Source organism: Dipodomys ordii, unplaced genomic scaffold (genome assembly GCF_000151885.1).
Source record: "Dipodomys ordii isolate 6190 unplaced genomic scaffold, Dord_2.0 Scaffold12, whole genome shotgun sequence".
Lineage (NCBI taxonomy): Eukaryota > Metazoa > Chordata > Mammalia > Rodentia > Heteromyidae > Dipodomys > Dipodomys ordii.
In genome coordinates, this window is record NW_012267228.1 from 181,816 (window position 1) to 200,167 (window position 18,352).

The 18,352-nt window shown below is 63.6% G+C and overlaps 1 protein-coding gene across 2 annotated transcripts in view; it reads right to left on the reverse strand.

Moving 5' to 3' along the window:
* The window catches only part of Iqsec1 (IQ motif and Sec7 domain 1), a 78,143-nt gene that overhangs the window by 14,646 nt on the left and 45,145 nt on the right, over nucleotides 1-18,352 (reverse strand). For both annotated transcript variants that reach the window (XM_013010491.1, XM_013010492.1), the window contains exons 2-6: nucleotides 15,567-15,858; nucleotides 12,071-13,317; nucleotides 6,592-6,753; nucleotides 3,136-3,258; nucleotides 2,262-2,428 (exon numbers count right to left, since the gene is read on the reverse strand). In XM_013010491.1, coding sequence (XP_012865945.1) covers nucleotides 2,262-2,428; nucleotides 3,136-3,258; nucleotides 6,592-6,753; nucleotides 12,071-13,317; nucleotides 15,567-15,858 — 1,991 coding nt within the window. The remainder of the gene's footprint in view (nucleotides 1-2,261; nucleotides 2,429-3,135; nucleotides 3,259-6,591; nucleotides 6,754-12,070; nucleotides 13,318-15,566; nucleotides 15,859-18,352) is intronic.

Here is an 18,352-nt window from a genome sequence, read left to right on the forward strand (position 1 = left end):
CCAGGCGCAGGCGGCTCTCGTGGTCCAGGCCCAGGCCCAGGTGGCTCTCGTGGTCCGGGCCCAGGCACAGGTGGCTCTCGTGGTCCAGGCCCAGGTGGCTCTCGTGGTCCGGGCCCAGGCGCAGGCGGCTCACATGCTGGGCATCACATGATGCCACCAAGAGGAAGTCCCCTGCCTTCCCTTGAGCCCGGGCACACGTCCCCCCCATCCCCAGGTTCTGGCTTTTCTGGAGTGTGGTGGCCGGAGTTGGACAGTGTGCAGCCTTTTGAGACTGGTGAAGTGTCTGCTTAGGCTCTTGGCCACGCGTCTTTCACAGGTCATGGCTCCGCTTTTGGTGGTAAAAAATGACCCTCTGGGTGTCCCTCCACCGTGGAAGGACGTCTTGGCGTCTTCTATGATTTGACAACTGTGATGAAGTCGCTATAAACACTAGGCATCCGTCTTTGCATGGCCTGATTTCAAGTTCATGTGGGAAACACCAAGAAGTGACTAGCTGTGGGCGATGTGAAGGTAACACCACTTAAAAACTGCAGAGGGCGCCAGGCGCCGGTGGCTCACGCCTGTCATCCTAGCTACTCAGGAGGCTGAGATCTGAGGATCGTGGTTCAAAGCCAGCCTGGGCAGGAAACTCCTCTTATCTCCAATAGACCACTAGAAAACCAGAAGTGGCGCTGTGGCTCAAGTGGTAGAGCACTAGTCTTGTGCTGAAGAGCTGAGGGACAGCGCCCAGGCCCAGAGTTTAAGCCCCACAACCAACAAAAAACAAAAACCCAAAAATCTGCAGAGGGCTGGGAAGGTGGCCCAGTGTTAAGAGTGCTTGCCTAGCATGCATGAAGCCCTGGGTTCGATTCCTCAGCACCACAAACACAGAAAAGGCCCAAAGTGGCACCGTAGCTCAAGTGGTAGAGTGCTAGCCTTGAATTAAAAAACTCAGGGACAGCGCCCAGGCCCTGAGTTCAAGCCCCAGGACCGGTACACACACGCACACACACACACACACACGCACGCAAGCACGCACACAAAGTGGTGACTGGTGGAAAGCCTGGGCTTGGGACAGGACCAGTGACTTCCCCATTGGACTGGGTGCTCAGGCCTGCCCTGCTGGCCAGGCTGGGGTGACAGATGCAAACCCCAACATCTCTGCCATGTGAGCGGCAGACTTCAAACACACGACCCAGCGGCCATCATGCCCTCAGCCCTCATTGGGTTGGCCATTCTCTGCCTCTACCGATGTGGGGCAGTGTGAGACTCGGTGGCCACCAGAGTCAGTCCAGCCCCAGGAGCGAGGCTGAGGGCGGGGCAGGCCAGGGCAGCCACGAGGCCGTCCTGGCCTTGGGCCTACGCACTGCTCCAGGCACCAGCACGGTCAAAGGTCTCCTGACCACCTGCATACTCTCCTGGCTAGAAGACTTCCTAGGGATGATACCGCTGACCTTTCTGGGGCCTGTGACGCCCCTCGGGGCTGTGTGTAGTAGCGGCAAGTGCTCTGATAGGGCCGTGGACCAAGCGAGGGCCTTGTCAAATCCTCCGGGAAACAATGGTCTGGTGGACTTGCTATTACAGAGGCTCTGTCAGCAATGGGTGAGTAAGGCCACCCCCAAACCCTGGGGGAGCAAGTGGACAAGGCTACCCCCAACCATTGTGAAACGGAGGGGGGCACCCTCAAACGCCACAGGAACTGGAGGGAAACTGAGGTCCTGTGCAGAGGCACTCTCCTGCCCAGAAAGGGGGGCACGAGGGGGACGGAGTTCAGACAGAGGAGCAGAGTGGACCAGCCAACAGCTTCACCGCCAAGGAGCGGCCCAAGCCAGGCGGCCTGAGATGAAGGCACGGCGGTTGTCTCTCCAGCTCCACCCTCAGCTCTGTGGCTCCCCAGGAGCAGGGCAGGGCCCCCCCTTCTCCCTCCCAGAGCACACAGAGCTGCCCGGCCGACCTCTCTCCAGCACAGCTGCCTCCCACAGGTGAGCAGCGCAAGCGCAGGGCACCGCGTCCCGGACGCGGGGTTCATAATTCACCAGTGGGTTTCTGTGCAGGGAAGGCACTCGCGTGCATTAGGAAACCCCCAAAGGCCAGCCCGCGTCACTGACAAGCTCCTGAAGTGCGGACACCGGCACGGCTGTGCCCCGCCCCACACACGGTGAGCGCAGCACGCTTCCTGACACACTGCCCGCTCCCTGAAGCCGCCTGGGCGGGCCAGCGCGAGCCCAGCCCTCCCGAGCCTGGGAGCCAGGCCGCGCCCTGCGCCAGCGCCTGGTCCTCACCTCGCAGGTTCTTGACAAAGTCCTCCAGCTTCATCTTCCGCTCGGGCTTGACGTTGGGGCTGTACATGTCGGTGTTGAGCAGGATGATGGCGAAGGCCAGGATGAAGATGGTGTCTGGGTTCCGGAACTGCCTCACCACCCCAGGGTTGCAGATGCAGTAGCGCTGGCTGAGGGGAGACAGCTGGCCAGGGCCCTCCGGTGTCACCCCGTCCCCAGCCCAGGAGGGGGCTCACCCATGGACTGCGAGCAGACTTGAGGGGAGCACCCCGAAGCTCTGCCCCTGTCCCCCCTGTGGTGAGGATCCCATGCGGAGGCATGGAGCCAGGCATGGAGCTGTGCCCCAGCCCACGGGGGACGTTCTGCTTCATCACAACCTTCCCCCCCCCCTTCCTCTAGGTCCTCCGGGAAGCACCCTGGGGGGCTGACCCCCTCCTCACCCCCGCCCTTCCTCCGGGGCCTCCGGGAAGCACCCTGGGGGGCTGACCCCCTCCTCACCCCCTGCCCTTCCTCCAGGGCCTCCTGCATCCCAGGGTCCTCCGGGAAGCGCCCTGGGCTGTGAGCAGACCCTGTCCGAGGCCTCCCGTGTCCTCACTCCCGGCCGCCCGGCGCTGACGCGGTCTGCACAGTCACAGCGCAGCTGGACCCTGCCCCCCCCGCCGTGCCAGCTGCCCGGCTCGGCCGGTCCCCAAACCCCAGGCCGCTTCTCCCTTCCCCACTCCTGTAGGGCCATGCTACCGCTCCCCCTCCTCATGGTGAGGAGAGGGCCCGAGAGCCTTCTGGACGCATGCGCGCTGACATGAAGGGAGCCAAGGGTCTGCATCCACGCGCGGGCCAAGCCGACCCCGCGGAACCTGCCCGGGCTCACGGGGCTGACCTGAACGCCTCGATGAGCCGCTCCACCTTCTGGGCCTCCCCTTGGACGCGGATGTGTGCCTGGAACCTTCTGAGGGCCTCGTCCAGCTCCATGGCAGAGAAGTCCATCTCGTCCACCACGCAGCTGGAACAGAGGCAGTGGCCAGCGTGAGAACCCGGGTGCCTTTCCGCCAGCAGCGTGGGGCCCTGGCGCCCCCCGTCAGCGAGCAACACCTCAGAATCTTCCAAAAAGCTCTTGTGCTTCCAAGGAGCCCTTGCACCCCAAGCCCACGGGAGACATCAGCGCCACGTGTGTGGTTTTCTGCACTGTGGTGGCACACCCCCCCGGCTGCCAGGGTCCGTGGCCTTCTGCGGGGGAGAGGCCCTGGCGGGAGGTGGGCACGGGCAGCACCGCAGGGCGCAGGCTCTGCCCTCACCCGGACGGGGCCAGCTGACACTGCAGAGACACTCGCATTAACCACACCCATCTGTGGGGCGGAACTGGAGCTTCTGACTGTCCCTACCCCAGAGACGGCTCGCATGCCTCCCGAGCGAGCGAGCCGAGCGCTGAGAGGTGGGTGCGGCAGGCCTGTCTCAGGTGCCGGTGCCTCCCGAGCGAGCGAGCGAGCGCTGAGAGGTGGGTGCGAGGTGGGTGCGGCAGGCCTGTCTCAGGCGCCGGTGCCTCCCGAGCGAGCGAGCCAAGCGCTGAGAGGTGGGTGCGAGGTGGGTGCGGCAGGCCTGTCTCAGGCGCCGGTGCCTCCCGAGCGAGCGAGCGAGCGAGCGCTGAGAGGTGGGTGCGGCAGGCCTGTCTCAGGCGCCGGTGCCTGTTCACAGCCGCGGCCACCATCGGCACAGTGGGTACGAGAGCCTTGCCAGGGCCACAGCCTGGGGCTGCTGTTGGGCAGCTCTCCAGGAAGGCAGGAGCAGGTGGACAGCTTGCTGGGCTGGGGGCCTTGCTGCTTCCTTGGGCCATTGCTATTTTCTGAGGGAGAACAATGCACGGATTTCCTGTGGCCAGGAACCGCGGAGGGGCCGGGCAGGATGGCTGCAGAGCTGGGCCTGGGCTGCGCTGCCACCATGTCGCCAAGAACGAGTCTGAATTCAGAGAGGAAAGAAAGGCGGCCACGGCCACCCCAGGGCGGGCCAGGAAAGGGTGCAAAGTACGAGCACGGGACGAGCCCCGCTGGGGGTCTGATCAGAGGCGCACCAGCGCTGCTGAGGCCTGCCGCGCACTCAGCCCCCCAACTCCCGTGTGTCTGGGTTCATGTGCAGCACGGGCTGCGGCTGCATGAGCACACACATGCTGGGGGGCCCTGGCTCGACCGTGGTGTCCAGCCTGTGGAACAAAGAGGGACGGCACTGGCCACCGGATCCTGGACACTAGGGATGCTTGCGGAGCCCAGACCACTCACCAGATGCCCTCCCCGGCTGGTCCCCTTCTCTACGAGGGCAAGGGCTGGCCCATGGAAGAAGAGACACACTGGACGCTGTGCGTGACTTCCAGCCCTGGTCTGTCGGACCCTAGTCTGTCTCTATTGGGTTCCAATATTCCTCAGACCCAGGGCTGGGGTTCCTGCTCCCCAGGGGGCGTGCACGCCGCCTCCTGCTACTACTGACAGCCCAGGGCCCTTCTGCTCAGCACTGTGCACAGGAGACGGGAGAGCTGCAAGGCAGACACCTGACGGAACTTCTCAAACAGGAAGCGAGGCTTCCGGAAGGAGCCAGGTGCTCACTTCTCTACAAGGTTTCCGTGTCACATTCACGCTCAGGGCTGCCGGAGGTGCAGACCAGGAGCACAAGGCAGGGGCGAAGCTGGAGCTGGCTATCCACCGGGGACAGCCCCCTTGGCCCGTGCTAGAGGGGTGGCGGCCAGGCCTCCAGTTGGGGGCCACTGCCCCGTCCTGACCCCAATGGCCACACGGCTTGCCTCAGGGTGAGGTTGAACTAACCGTGCATGGAGGGAGTGGGAATTGAAGTGAGACAGCTGGGCCAGGGCGGGGTGTGGATGAACCAAGCAGCACATGTGTAGGGCCCATTGTGTGTGCAAGCACATGTGCATGCGCACATCTATGCGCCCATGGGGGTACGCCCCTCAGGACAGATGGCCCTCTGCCTCCTCCACTCCACTCGCTTGGATCCAGCCATGACCCAACCTCATGGGCCACACAGACAAACCGTTTCCTGGTCCTAGTCCCTAATCCACAGCATGCCAGCACTGGCCTCAGTGTGATGTTACAGGCAGCATTCAGGGGTTGTGTGAACTAGAGGGGCATGAGCACCGGAGGCCTCTGGGGGGAGGGGGTGGTGGTCTGGGCGCTCTCTGGGCGTATGAGGGACTGCTGATGCGTGCCCGGCCTGTGTGTGCGTGTGACAGCTGAAGTGTACTAAGCCCTGTGAGTATGACAGCCGTGTGTGTGCCCGGCCTGTGTGTGAGCGCGGCAGCTGTGTGTGAGGCCTGGCCCAAGTGTGAGTGTAACAGCTGTGTGTGTGCCCGACCCGTGTGTGAGCGCGGCAGCCGTGTGTGCGTGCCCTGCCCGTGTGTGAGTGTAACAGCCGTGTGCGTGGCCTGGTCCCCTACGTGAGCATGGCAGCCGTGTGTACGTGGCCTGGTCCCCTGTGTGAGCGTGGCAGCCGTGTGTGCGTGGCCTGGCCTGTGTGAGCGTGGCAGCCATGTGTGCGTGGCCTGGCCTGTGTGAGCGTGGCAGCCGTGTGCGTGGCCTGGTCCCCTGGGTGAGCGTGGCATCCGTGTGTGCGTGGCCTGGCCTGTGTGTGAGTGTGGCAGCCGTGTGTGTGGCCTGGCCCGTGTGTGAGTGTGGCAGCTGTGTGCGTGGCCTGGCCCGTGTGTGAGTGTGGCAGCTGTGTGCGTGGCCTGGCCCGTGTGTGAGTGTGGCAGCCGTGTGTGTGTGGCATGGCCTGTGTGTGAGCGTGGCAGCCGTTTGCGTGGCCTGGCCCATGTGTGAGTGTGGCAGCCGTGTGCGTGGCCTGGCCCGTGTGTGTGTGGCAGCTGTGTGTGCGTGGCCTGGCCTGTGTGTGAGTGTGGCAGCCGTGTGCATGGCCTGGCACTTGTGTGAGTGTGGCAGCCGTGTGCGTGGCCTGGCCCATGTGAGTGTGGCAGCCGTGTGCGTGGCCTGGCCTGTGTGTGAGTGTGGCAGCCGTGTGCATGGCCTGGCCCCTGTGAGTGTGGCAGCCGTGTGCGTGGCCTGGCCCGTGTGTGAGGGTGGCAGCCGTGTGCGTGGCCTGGCCCGTGTGTGAGTGTGGCACCCATGTGCGTGGCCTGGCCCGTGTGTGAGTGTGGCAGCCGTGTGTGTGTCCTGGCCCCGTGTGTGTATGGAAGCTGTGTGTGGCCTGGCCCGTGTGTGAGGGTGGCAGCCGTGTGCGTGGCCTGGCCCCGTGTGCAGCATGCCAGGCCCCGTGTGTGTGAGTGCCAGGCCCGCATCCCTATGCCCGCATCCGTCCCCAGGCCCGGCCCGGGACTCACTCGAGCACGTCGCGGTTGAACTGCTTCTGTCGGTTGCCCAGGAACTCGCCGATCATCTGGCGGCTGAGGCCCTTGCGCTGCAGCAGGAAGTGGGCCACGCCCACAGGCGTGTCAGGCACAAAGCCTCGTTCGATGAGGTACTGGACACCCTTCTCGGGCTTCCTGTGGGAGATGAGAAGCATTGTCAGCCCAGACTGCCGGCCCCAGGGACGGGTCCAACGCTGCTCCCACGGCCTGCTCCAGCCGTCTCTGGGCTACTCGTGAATGCCCGGATGACCTCCAGGCCTCTTGTCCTGTCCACTCCCCAGCCCAAACCTTCATCCAGAACATGCCCAGGCAGGTCGGACTGGGCTGGTGCTGGGACCCTTGGCCCCGCCTCCATGGCCCAGCCTCAGACCTTAACGATCCCCCATGCCTGGCCCACCTCCGCCTGTGGCCAGGACTGCAGACTACGGCAGTGAAGAACCCGATTCCACAATACAGAGCATCCTCTGCCAGGCCCCACTGGGCCGCCAGTGGGAGCTCTGCCAGCACCCAGGACAGGGCACCCAGGACGGGGCACCGTGAGGAAAGAAGGGGCTGGCTTCGGACTTGCTCTGAGGGTGAAGGAATGGGACAGCTGGGTGTGCTGGCCACGGAGACCGGGATGAGGAGGCGAGAGTTCAGGGCGGCTCCAGTCTCAGCCCACGCCCAGCAGAGAGAGACCACGTCCACATGGACCCAAAGCCCAGGGGCTGAAGAGCAGGAGTGGGACCCGGGAGGACGCGGTGTGGACAGGAGGCTCAGGGGCTGCGTGCGGCCCTGGGCAAGGGAGGGGTGATCTCACCCCTACACCACACCCCAGGCTCTCTTCCTGCCTCTTACGCGTGGTTCGGACCAGCCCTGTGAGAGCTGACTGGCACACTCTGCCATCCACAGCCGCCCACTTCCGCGTTCCGGGCCGGGGGGCACTGAGACGCGCAGGTGGGTTGGCTGGGCCCACAGCACCACCCCTCGCCTGCGGCAGGCCCACAGCACCACCCCTCACCTGCGGCCGGTCGGCCTGGGCCAGCTCTGGAGAGGGGGGGGAGGCAGATTCTGGCTCCAGGGGGACAGGGACGCCCAGAAGGAGCCGGCTCCTCCCTCTGGGTCTCTTGTCACATCGTGACTTGGCTGCGTGCTCCTGGGTGAGGGCAAGGCAGCGCGGGGCCCTGAAGCCACCCCCCCCCCTCCAAGACAGCTCCTGGCCTCGGCCAGGTGGGAGCCAGCTGCCGATCCCCAAGCCCGCCCATGAGCCGTGTCCCCGTGGCCATGTGTGGCGGCACCCTGCGCCGCTGCCTCCCTCCCGCCCCGCCCAGGCCGCGCCAGCACCCAGAGCCCACTGTCTTGCGCACTGCCACAGGCTGTGTCCCCGCAGCCCAGAGCTGGCCTCTGCCCTGACTCGGGGCCTCTCCTGCTGGCAGACACGGGCAGAAGCTGGAGAGACTGGAGGCCACAGGAGCGCGGGTGCCAAGCTCACCTCCTCCCAGAGCCACCCTGAGGCCCCGTGCCGGGGCTGCAAGTGGCCCCCAGCCCAGCTACTGGCCAACACCAGAGAGGACACTGGGGGTTTTCCAGGTCTCGACCTGGGGAAGCCATGCTCCATACAGACCTCAGAGGCCACACGGGGTCTGTAGGCACCTAGGAACTCCTCAGGGAGAAGGCTGAGGCCGGCAGCTCCCACACGCAGCGCCGGCAGAAGGGCTGTGGCAAGGCCGCAGGGCCCGGCACCGTCCTTCCAGCCGGGCCGACCAGACCATCCCCGGTCCTGCAGGGCCGCGGTCACCTTCCATCTCTCGTGCACTTCTAGGCTGTAGCTCCGGCTCCCTGAGGTGCCTGTATCAAGCTCCGATTGTGGGATCGCAAGGGCCACGTGGCTGCTAGGGTCTTCTCACACTTAGCCCAAGGGGGGCCACCCTCTGGGGTGCGACTGGCAGGCCCTGCAGACCCCTCTCAGAGGCCTCAGCTGTCCCCGTCCACACGGGGCTGAAGACCCAGGGTGCGGGCGGCACAGGGCTCGCAGGGCAGAGCGGCGCCATACGGGAAGCAGGATCCCAACACCTAGAGGCCTGGGTCTAAGCGTTTCTGAATGCGGTTTTCCTTAAGCTGTGGGCTCCACAGCCATCAGGTACACTCCGGGCACTCGGGGCAGGCCCTGAGGCCTGGAGTACCGGCCTAGCCCCTGGAGACAGGATCCCTGCCCTTCACGGCCACCTCATGCCCAAAGTCTGCTCTGATCACGGAAGCTTTTGGGCCTGGCACTGGACACATGGTGCCCACTGCTGCTGCTGAGGGCTGGCCAGTCTAGCTGTTGCCGGCCTCCTTATGGTAGGTCTGCCTCTGAGCGTGGGCTCCCGCACGCTGTCCCTGGACAAGACTCAGAGCTGCAGTTAATGGTGTCATTGGAGTTGGACGTGCTGTGGCTGTCATGTGCAGGAGCGTGCAGGCACATGCAGGCGTGTGCAGGTGTGCAGTCACATGCAGGCGTGTGCAGACACGTGTAGGTGTGCAGGAGTGCACGCATGTGCAGGTGTGTGCAGGCGCATGCAGGTGTGTGCAGGCGCGTGCAGGTGTGTGCAGACGTGTGCAGGTATGCAGGAGCGTGCAGATGTGTGCAGGGACGTACAGGAGCGTGCAACGTGTGCAGAGCGTGCAGGTGTGTGCAGGAATGTGCTGTGCAGGAGCGTGCAGGAGCGTGCAGGTATGCAGTCACGTGCAGGCATGTGCAGTCGCGTGCAGACGCGTGTAGGTGTGCAGGAGTGTGCAGGCATGTGCAGGTGTGTGCAGGTGCATGCAGGCGTGTGCAGGCACGTGCAGGAGTGTGCAGACGTGTGTAGGTGTGCAGGAGTGTGCAGGCATGTGCAGGCGTGTGCAGATGCGTTTAGGTGTGCAGGAGTGTGCAGACATGTGCAGGCGTGTGCAGTCGCGTGCAGACGCGTGTAGGTGTGTAGGAGTGTGCAGGCATGTGCAGGTGCATGCAGGCGTGTGCAGGCACGTGCAGGAGTGTGCAGATGTGTGCTGGCGCGTGCAGGTATGTGCAGGCGCGTGCAGACGTGTGCAGGTATGCAGGAGCGTGCAGGTGTGTGCAGGAGCGTGCTGTGCATGAGCGTGCAGGTGTGCAGGCACGTGCAGGTGCGTGCAGACATGTGCAGGTATGCAGGAGCATGCAGATGTGTGCAGGGACGTACAGGAGCGTGCAACGTGTGCAGAGCGTGCAGGTGTGTGCAGGCGCGTGCTGTGCAGGAGCGTGCAGGAGCGTGCAGGCACGTGCAGGTGTGTGCAGGCGCGTGCAGGCACATGCAGGCGCACACAGCAGCTGGCACTGATGGGCAGCGGTGGGGGGAGGGGGACCCAGCTCCTCGTGAACACTAACCCGTCACCCTCACTGTGAGGACACATCTGCCCGGGGCGCTCAGTTCCACTTCCAGCTGTGGTCTCCAGTCCCTCCCAGCCTCCCATGGCAAACTGCGGTGATGGCCGCCGCGGCCAGCACCCGCCTGCTTCCAGCCTCAGCCAAGGCAGCCAGCATCACAGGATGGCAGCAAATACTTTGGACCCTGGCGGTCCAGGCTTCCACACGCTCCAGGGCCGGTGCCCCTGATCACAGGTGTGGAGCCAGAGGTGGGCTGCTCCAGAGAACAGACCAGAAGCGGGGTGAGGGTCTGGAGCCAGGTAGACTGCCCTTAACTGTGGCCACTACTGTTCCTAATGGCTGGGTGCACACACAGACAGAAAGATCTGGAAGGAGAGACTACACGTCACAGAGGTGCTGCCGAGCCACCTCATCTCCACTCCGGCCTCTCCCTGTCCACTCTACTGGACCCCAGTTATTCCTGGTTCCCTCCCAGGGCACTCGCCCGGGCCAGGGGGTGGCCAGGAGCAGCAGGGGCTGACTTAGGACATGCCCTTTCACCCCCTCTGCTCTGGGGCGGGGTGCGGAGGTCCTGTGTGCTGCAGGCCACACGCAAAGGGGTCACAGGAGCCACAGCCCTAGCAGGAGCGAGGGGTCCAAGATTCCTAGCTCCTGGCGAGACTAGGAGACCCAGCAGTGAACCACAGCTCTCCGCTGCCCCTCCGCCCAGGGCTGGGGGCCAGGCCAGCCACTGACACCCCATCCAGTGCTTCGCCTGAACCAGTGCCACGTCACCACCCTGTGGCCCTTCAGGGACACTCCCGGGTGCGGGCCTCGCGCTCTGTCAGCCCCGGGCCGGGGTGGCGTGGAAGCCCAGGGCTCAAGGCCTCTGAGGGCGCTCCTCCCTCCTCCCCTTCCACTCTGAGGGTGCTCCATCCTCCCTCCCCTTCCACTCTGAGGGTGCTCCCACTCTGAGGGTGCTCCATCCTCCCTCCCCTTCCACTCTGAGGGTGCTCCATCCTCCCTCCCCTTCCACTCTGAGGGTGCTCCCCCTCCCTCCCCTTCCACTCTGAGGGTGCTCCATCCCCCCTCCCCTTCCACTCTGAGGGTGCTCCATCCTCCCTCCCCTTCCACTCTGAGGGTGCTCCTCCCTCCCCTTCCACTCTGAGGGTGCTCCTCCCTCCCTCCCCTTCCACTCTGAGGGTGCTCCATCCTCCCTCCCCTTCCACTGAGGGTGCTCCATCCTCCCTCCCCTTCCACTCTGAGGGTGCTCCTCCCTCCCTCCCCTTCCAATCTGAGAGTGCTCCTCCCTCCCCTTCCACTCTGAGGGTGCTCCTCCCTCCCTCCCCTTCCACTCTGAGGGTGCTCCTCCCTCCCCTTCCACTCTGAGGGTGCTCCTCCCTCCCTCCCCTTCCACTCTGAGGGTGCTCCATCCTCCCTCCCCTTCCACTGAGGGTGCTCCATCCTCCCTCCCCTTCCACTCTGAGGGTGCTCCTCCCTCCCTCCCCTTCCAATCTGAGAGTGCTCCTCCCTCCCCTTCCACTGGCTATTCTGGGCCCTGCTAAAAATAGTTTGCTGTAAATATCCACTGCCCTCCCCAGGGCCGCAACCAGAGCTGAGCGGCCGCCCTCCGTGAACCCCCGAGGGCAGACTCCATGGCCCAGTTCCCGCAGCTCTCCCAGACCTGTCCCCACCCTCACACATGGTCAGGACCCACCTGTTTCTACCCCTGGGCCTCGCATGTGTGCCCTGCCCAGCGCACCCTAAGCCTGCCCGCCCCTGCCACACACCCGCTCCAAGGGCCCAAGCCTGATGGCTGAGCCCGGCCTGGCCCGGCCCAGCCTCTTGGCGTCCTGTGGGGAACACTGGAGAGGGAGCAATGGACAGGACCCGTGACCCACAGCTACATCCCTTCCCAAATGGTTTCACAGAGAAGCTCCCATCTGCCCAGCTGTCCAGCAGTGGACACTGTGGGGAGCTGCGTCTCAGCAGGCAGGCCCTGCAGGCCCTCCTCCCACAGACAGGGCAGGTCCCGCTCGGCCCCAGGGCTCACTGCGCGGCCGGCCCGGGCCTGCCCGCCCCTCCGCCTGGCTCAGCCCCAGGACTCACTTGTTGAAGAGGTTCAGCCCGATGCGGTAGTGGCGCTTGCGGATGACGTCGTTGCTGAAGGCCGGCGAGTCCCAGCTGTTGCGGGCCTCCTTGTGGTAGGTCTGCTTGCTGAGCGTGGGCTCCCGCACGCTGTCCCTGGACGAGGACTCGGAGCTGCAGTTGATGGTGTCGTTGGAGTTGGACGTGCTGTTGATGCTGTCGTTGTCCCCGTCGGAGTAGTCCGACTCAGACTTGCTTTGCCGATTGGCTGAGCCATTGATGGCCAGGTGACTCTCCAGGGGCCTGGGGGGCCGGGGCCGCAGCTCGGGGTCCTCCCGGGCCAGGCCCTTGGGTGCGCCACCGTGGGAGCCGTGCTTGGGGCTGGCCGGCTGGCCTCCCAGGCTGCGCTCATAGGCGCTCTGCCTCTTGAGTGAGCCGCGGTCCGAGCGGTCACTGAGGTCCACCGAGCTGTCGCTGGGAGGCTCAATGGTGAGCAGGGGCAGGTGCTCCACCCGCAGCCGGGGCTCCTGCCGCTCCAGCGACGGAGTGCTCCGGCAGCTCGTGTCTGTGTCGGCCTTGTCATCCTTGTGGGCCAGGGCCCAGTAGTCCTGGCCGGCACCCCCGACCCGCAGGCGCAGGTCCGCCTCGGTGCTGGGAGGCCTCTCCCCGGCGGGCGCGAGCGGCAGTGGCGGCGACAGCTCCTCCTCGTCGATGTACAAGGTGACGTCGCTGTAGGAGGCGGTCATCTCGTCCAGCTTGTGGTGGTCCATGCTGTGCAGGGCGGCCTTGGGCTCAGCGTCCCGGGCCCTCGCCGCCTCCGGGGTCGGCACCTCCTCGGCATGGAGGCTCCGGCAGTTCAGGGCGTCGTCGATGGACTCGGCCAGAGACTTCACCTGCCGGGAGAAGGCGTCCTCCAGCTCCGTGATGGCGTCGGCGAAGTCACTGGAGGGGGCCGGAGACTTGAGGGCGGGCTCCCCGAGGTCTCCGCACTCGGAGGGCACCAGGGCGCCCAGCTGCGCGCCATCGTTGGTCAGGGAGACCTGCTTGCCCTCGAAGTAGGAGCTGTGCACTTTCTCGGGCCCCTCAAAGGAGAACTGCATCCTCATGTTGGACAGCACAATCCGGCGGGACATACGGTTCTCCGACATGGAGCTTCGGAGGCGCTCGAAGTTCTTGTTCATCTGGTACTGGCGGAACGCCGTTTGGATGGTGCGGGCTGCATGGCGGGTCACGAGGCGGCCCCCATACTTGCGTTCTAGCATCTCCACCTGGCGGGGGAAGGAACGGGAAGTGAGGCCAAGCCTGAGTGCTGGCCTGGCGATGCCTACCCAGTGCAGGGGCCCGGCCTGAGAGGACCTGCCACAGGCCACAGTTGGCTCGAACAATGGTTGGTGTACATTCCAAGACAAGATGGAGAAACCCCATGTTTGCCAGGCTCCCACCTATAATCCTACTCAGGAAGCTGAAATCTGAGGATCCTGGTTTGAAGCCAATTTGGGCAGGAAGAGACTCTTATCTCCAATTAACCACCCAAAAGCCAGGAGCTGACCTGTGGCTTGAGTAGCATAGCACCAGCATTGAGCAAAAAAAAAAAAATCTCAGGTCCTGGGCGGGCAGGAGGGCTGCGTAGGCCGCCAGGGGGCAGGGCCTCCGCCTCGCTCTGCTGCAGTGGCCACACCTCACCCCGCTCTTCTGCTCTTCTGCCTGAGAACCCTTCGGTGACATCCTTCCAGGGCATCTCAGGCCCAGGGCCACCAGCTTGGGCCCAGGCTCGCTCTAGGGCCTCTTCTCCTGCTGTCCCTGTACCTTGAGGACCAGAGCCACCTGCTACCTGAGCCCTGCCCAAGTCTGTGTGTGCGGGTTGGGGTCAGGACTGCAGGGAGGCAAACCAGAGCTCTGGGAGAATCACAGGGCCTCTCCCCGCCTCTCCCCAGGCACACACCACCCCAGGCGCCCCTAACCCATCCCAACTCACCACTCACTCCTGGGGCTTGAACCCAGGGCCTGGGCACTGTCCCTGTGCTCGTTTTGCTCAAGGCTAGTCTTCTACCACTTTAAGCCATAGTACCATTTCCAGTTTTTTTGGTAGTTAACTAGAGATAAGAGTCTCATGGACTCTCCTGTCTGGGCTGGCTGGCTTTGAACTGCAATCCTCAGATCTCAGACTTGAGTAGCAAGGATTATAGGTGGGAGCCACCAGCACCCGGTCAATCACTATTTTCCTAGCCAGAACTGACATGAGGCCCCCATCTACTACAGCACTAGGACCAGGGAAAGCTTAGCTACAGGCTGAGCCAGGGGACATGACCCTCCTGAGACCCCGCCCACAGCGCCCGGCCCGAAGGGGTCCCCAGGGGGGAGGCATGCGGCCCAGGACCCCCGGGTAGCGGTGGTGGCTAGACCCCCCTCTCCCAGGCCCTCTCATACAAGGGACAGTGAACAGAGTGAATGAGAATGAGAAGTCTGCCCTCCCACAGGGCAGAGCTGTTGGCGCTTAGTGACTGGGGACCATCCTTGATGTGCACCGGGCCCCTGCTCTCAGGGACAGGAGAACCCCGACACCCACGTGGCTCCTTTGCTGCCGGGACTCTGCGCCACTACACCCCATGTGGGTCTCACGAGCACGGGCCACCTGCCCCCTTTCCGCCTTGCCTGGCCCGCCGGGAAGCTCCACAGGCAGGAAGTGCTACGTGACCGTCACCTCCTCCCTGTCATCTACCGACCCAACACGCGCTACGCTCATTCCTGCCTCAGGGCCTTTGTACCTGCCATCCCTTCTTCCCACAACTCAGCCGCCCTTCATCCACTCCGGTCCGCTCCCCAGCACACAGTCCGTGTCGGGTACCCACAGACACTTGGCTACTACAGGAGGAATGAGAACCAGCGGCTGCAGCACACGAGCCCTGAACTTGGGCCCCTGTGAAGCCTCGACCTCTCGTTTCTATTTTAAGGGTGCCACGGAGACCTCTTTGGTTTTAAACACGCAGTGGGGCTGCTTGGGCACCCTGCACCGCAGCCTCTGTTCACTCCTAGTCCTTCTCGGGGCCCACTGTGCGCACGCTGGGGGCCCCCTGGGGGCCACGTGGCAGGGTTGCTTTGCACACAGGCATTCCACACACCCCTAATGTGAGCCTCTCCCTTGACCAGGGCCCTAGAAAGCTGTTGGCATGGTGAGCACCTCCACTCAGGCAGCTGGAGGAGGACTAAGGTGCCCAGTGCTATCCCCCATCTGGGCCCTGTCCCCTGGGCCCTAAGGACCCGTGTCCTGTGACGCTGGCTGTGGACTGAGACACCACACTCTCCAATCTCAGCCACACAAACACGGACACCACAGAAGAGGCTCTGGAGCCGTTCCCAGCCAGCTGCCTCCACACTACACCCCTCCCACATCTCGGGGCCAGGCTGGCAGAAGGTTCTGGGTCACCTGGAAGAATGAAGCAGGCCCCGGTCTCGGTGGCACACCTCGGCTGGAGTTCTGCCAACCAGGGGGACCCTGCGCTGGCCCCGGGCCACTTACCTGCTTGTCCTGCAGGTCAGAGGAGAGCTCATAGCTCTCGGACAGAGACCGCGAGCGCTTGATGGCCTCCTCTTCCGCCTGCTTGCGCAGGATGGAGGTGGAGTGCTGCAGCTTGGGCCTCCGCGTGCGCTGCTGCCCCGGTGGGCCCGGGTACAGCCCGTAGGCTCCCACCGACGCGTGCTCGTAGTGGTCCGGGCTCAGGCTTGAACCGGGCACCAAGGGGCCCTGGTGGTAGGCGGAGGGGCTGTCCAGGGATGTGCCGGCCTCGCTGGTGGGCACCTCGCCCTCGACGCTGCAGAGGGGAGAGGCTCCGTGAGCATAGCAGAGCCCAGGGCTCGGCAGGCGCAGCCGTCCATGCTCCTCGCTTCCCTCCCCGCCTCCTTCCTCACACAGGCCAGCCTGGCGTCTTGTGGGATTCCTGCAGGCAGGTGCTCAGCAGATACCCAACGAGCAGGACCTGATCCCTGAGCCACCTGCCAGTAGCCCAGCAGAGAGGATGGACCGGCCCTTCCCAGTTCACCATGCTGCCCCTGCCTAGAGCCCGGGGTGCTGAGCAAACACACCTCTGTCCACGTCGAGCAACTCAGCCCTCTGTGCCTGAACACAGCTGCCGGTCCCCGGGCAGCCTACGACCGGGGAGTCACAGCCACTCCCAGAGGAACGCTGCTTGGGGCAGGGCTACAGAGAAGCTGGTGCCACTGCCAGGCTGGGCTGGGCCCTGCTCTGCGGTGGGCAGGGCTACAGCAGGGCCCAGGCAACAAGCATGATGTCAGAATGGGCATCATCCACCTGGAGGGGGGCTCTGGGCCTGGGGAAGGGGCACGAAGGAATGTTCTGGCCGTGCCAGCTCAGAATTCCCACCGTGAGCAGCTTTGGCCAGCAGGCTCTGGAGGGAGGGAGGAGGGGGGGAGAGCAGTCCTCCAGTGCACCCTCACCAGGAAGGGAAGGGCTGGGGTCACCACAGCCGGCACTTCCACCCCCGGGCCCAGGACCTCAGTCCTTCCTCCCAAAGCAACTCCAGCTGTGTACAACGGTCACCACCAGATGCCAAGTCCTTGTGAATGGCCCTCAGGTTGTACAAAGCAGCAGCCTTTCCGAACTCCACAGCAGACCCAACTCAGACCACCCTGATAAGAAAGGAAATAGCGAGGTGGTCCCTGGCACAAGGCCGCCTCCTAGGGGCTCTCGGGCAGGCCCAGGGACAGCAGCCGCACGCAGGCCTCTCCCCACCTAGCTAGGTCCTTTCGGGACCTAGGAACAGTGCCACTCAGAAGCCACACAGTAGTAGATACCGAGAAGCTGTTCTTAATAGAGCTTATCATACTGATAAACAAAAAGATGCCATGTTTCTACTTCATGATAGGTTCACTGAGTATGGTGGTTGGCAGGTGGCTCCAATGTGGACACATTTCAAGTCTCTGTGCACAAGTCTCTAGCTGAGACCTGTGGGTAAGGGGGGGCCAGGCTGGCCCCCGCCATCACTGCCTCTGCATCTCAACACCCCAGCCAGCAGATGGGGCCCTCAACAGCACCCCGAATTCACCTCTCCCAGATGCCCAGCCACATGCAGAGCAAGGAATGAGGTAGGACACCCTGCAGCTCAGTTTCTGGGGTGTTCTTTGGATGTTCTCTAAGGAGATGCTCGTGGGCCAGCAGCCCTCTTCCAGACATTTAGTTAAGACATAAGCACCTCTGTGAACCCAGCTCTGCAAAGGCTCGGGTAGGAAGACTGCAGCAGAGATGGGCCCTATCCAAAACTACCTCAAAGCAATAGAGCTGGGGGCCTAGATCAAGTGGTAGGGTACCTTCCTAGCAAGTACTGCCAAAGATAAGAACAATACGCAAAGGGGTAAATACAAGGATTTCCACAGCAGTGAGATTTTTCTAAGTACAGAAGATCGGAGATAATGTAAACACTCATCACCAAAGGACTTAATTTAATTCTAAGTCAGCATCACAAAATTAATGTTGAGACGGGTAAAGATCTGGTCTGACAGCTGTTCTTCTAGAAGAGACTTGGCAATGGTTTGGGTGACTCTAAGATCAATGGGAACTGATCCGCCACATAGCTGAGCCAGAAACAAAAATAGCTCTGCTATAGTTGTCAGATCACACACAAGACTTGAGTCCAGAGCCAGGGTGGGGCGTGCTCACCTGCCCAGACTCCTGAAGACCACGGGTGGGACCCCAGTGCCCTGCCTGAACAGCAACGCACGGGGATGGACTCCAGTTGCCACGCCCACTTTACAGAGCTTGAGGTTTCCTACCAGGTGCTGGGACTGGGGGCTAGGAAGAGCAGCCAGCGGGAGGCGGTGGGCCGTTCACCAAGCCTGGGCAGAATGACAAGCTGAGGCTGGAGTGACTTTCTCCAGGGGATGAACTACATCTGGTCTATACTGCCCAGCACAGGACACTCCGGAGGGAGAGAGAGCTTTCTGCCCGTGGAGGTGCATGCCTGGCAGGCTCTAACTCCACCAGGAGCATGGTGCCAAGGCCTCTTGGCCCAAAGGGAAGCCCCAGCACCACAAAGGCCATTTTGTGTTGTTACCTTTGCTGTGTTTTATGGGCTCAGCTTAACTCCACTCTCCTGCACACTGGCGTTCGTGTGTGCGTGTGTGTGCATGTGTGTGTGTGCGCGCTCTGCCCAGCTACCACGAGGCCCAACACCCTCAGACCTCAGCAGACAGAAACTGGGGAGGGGAGAGGAGGGGGGAGAGCTTCTCCTTATGGGATGGACTGTCCTCTGCACATTGCGTTCCAGAGCCCCGGCCAGCCCTCCCCCACCC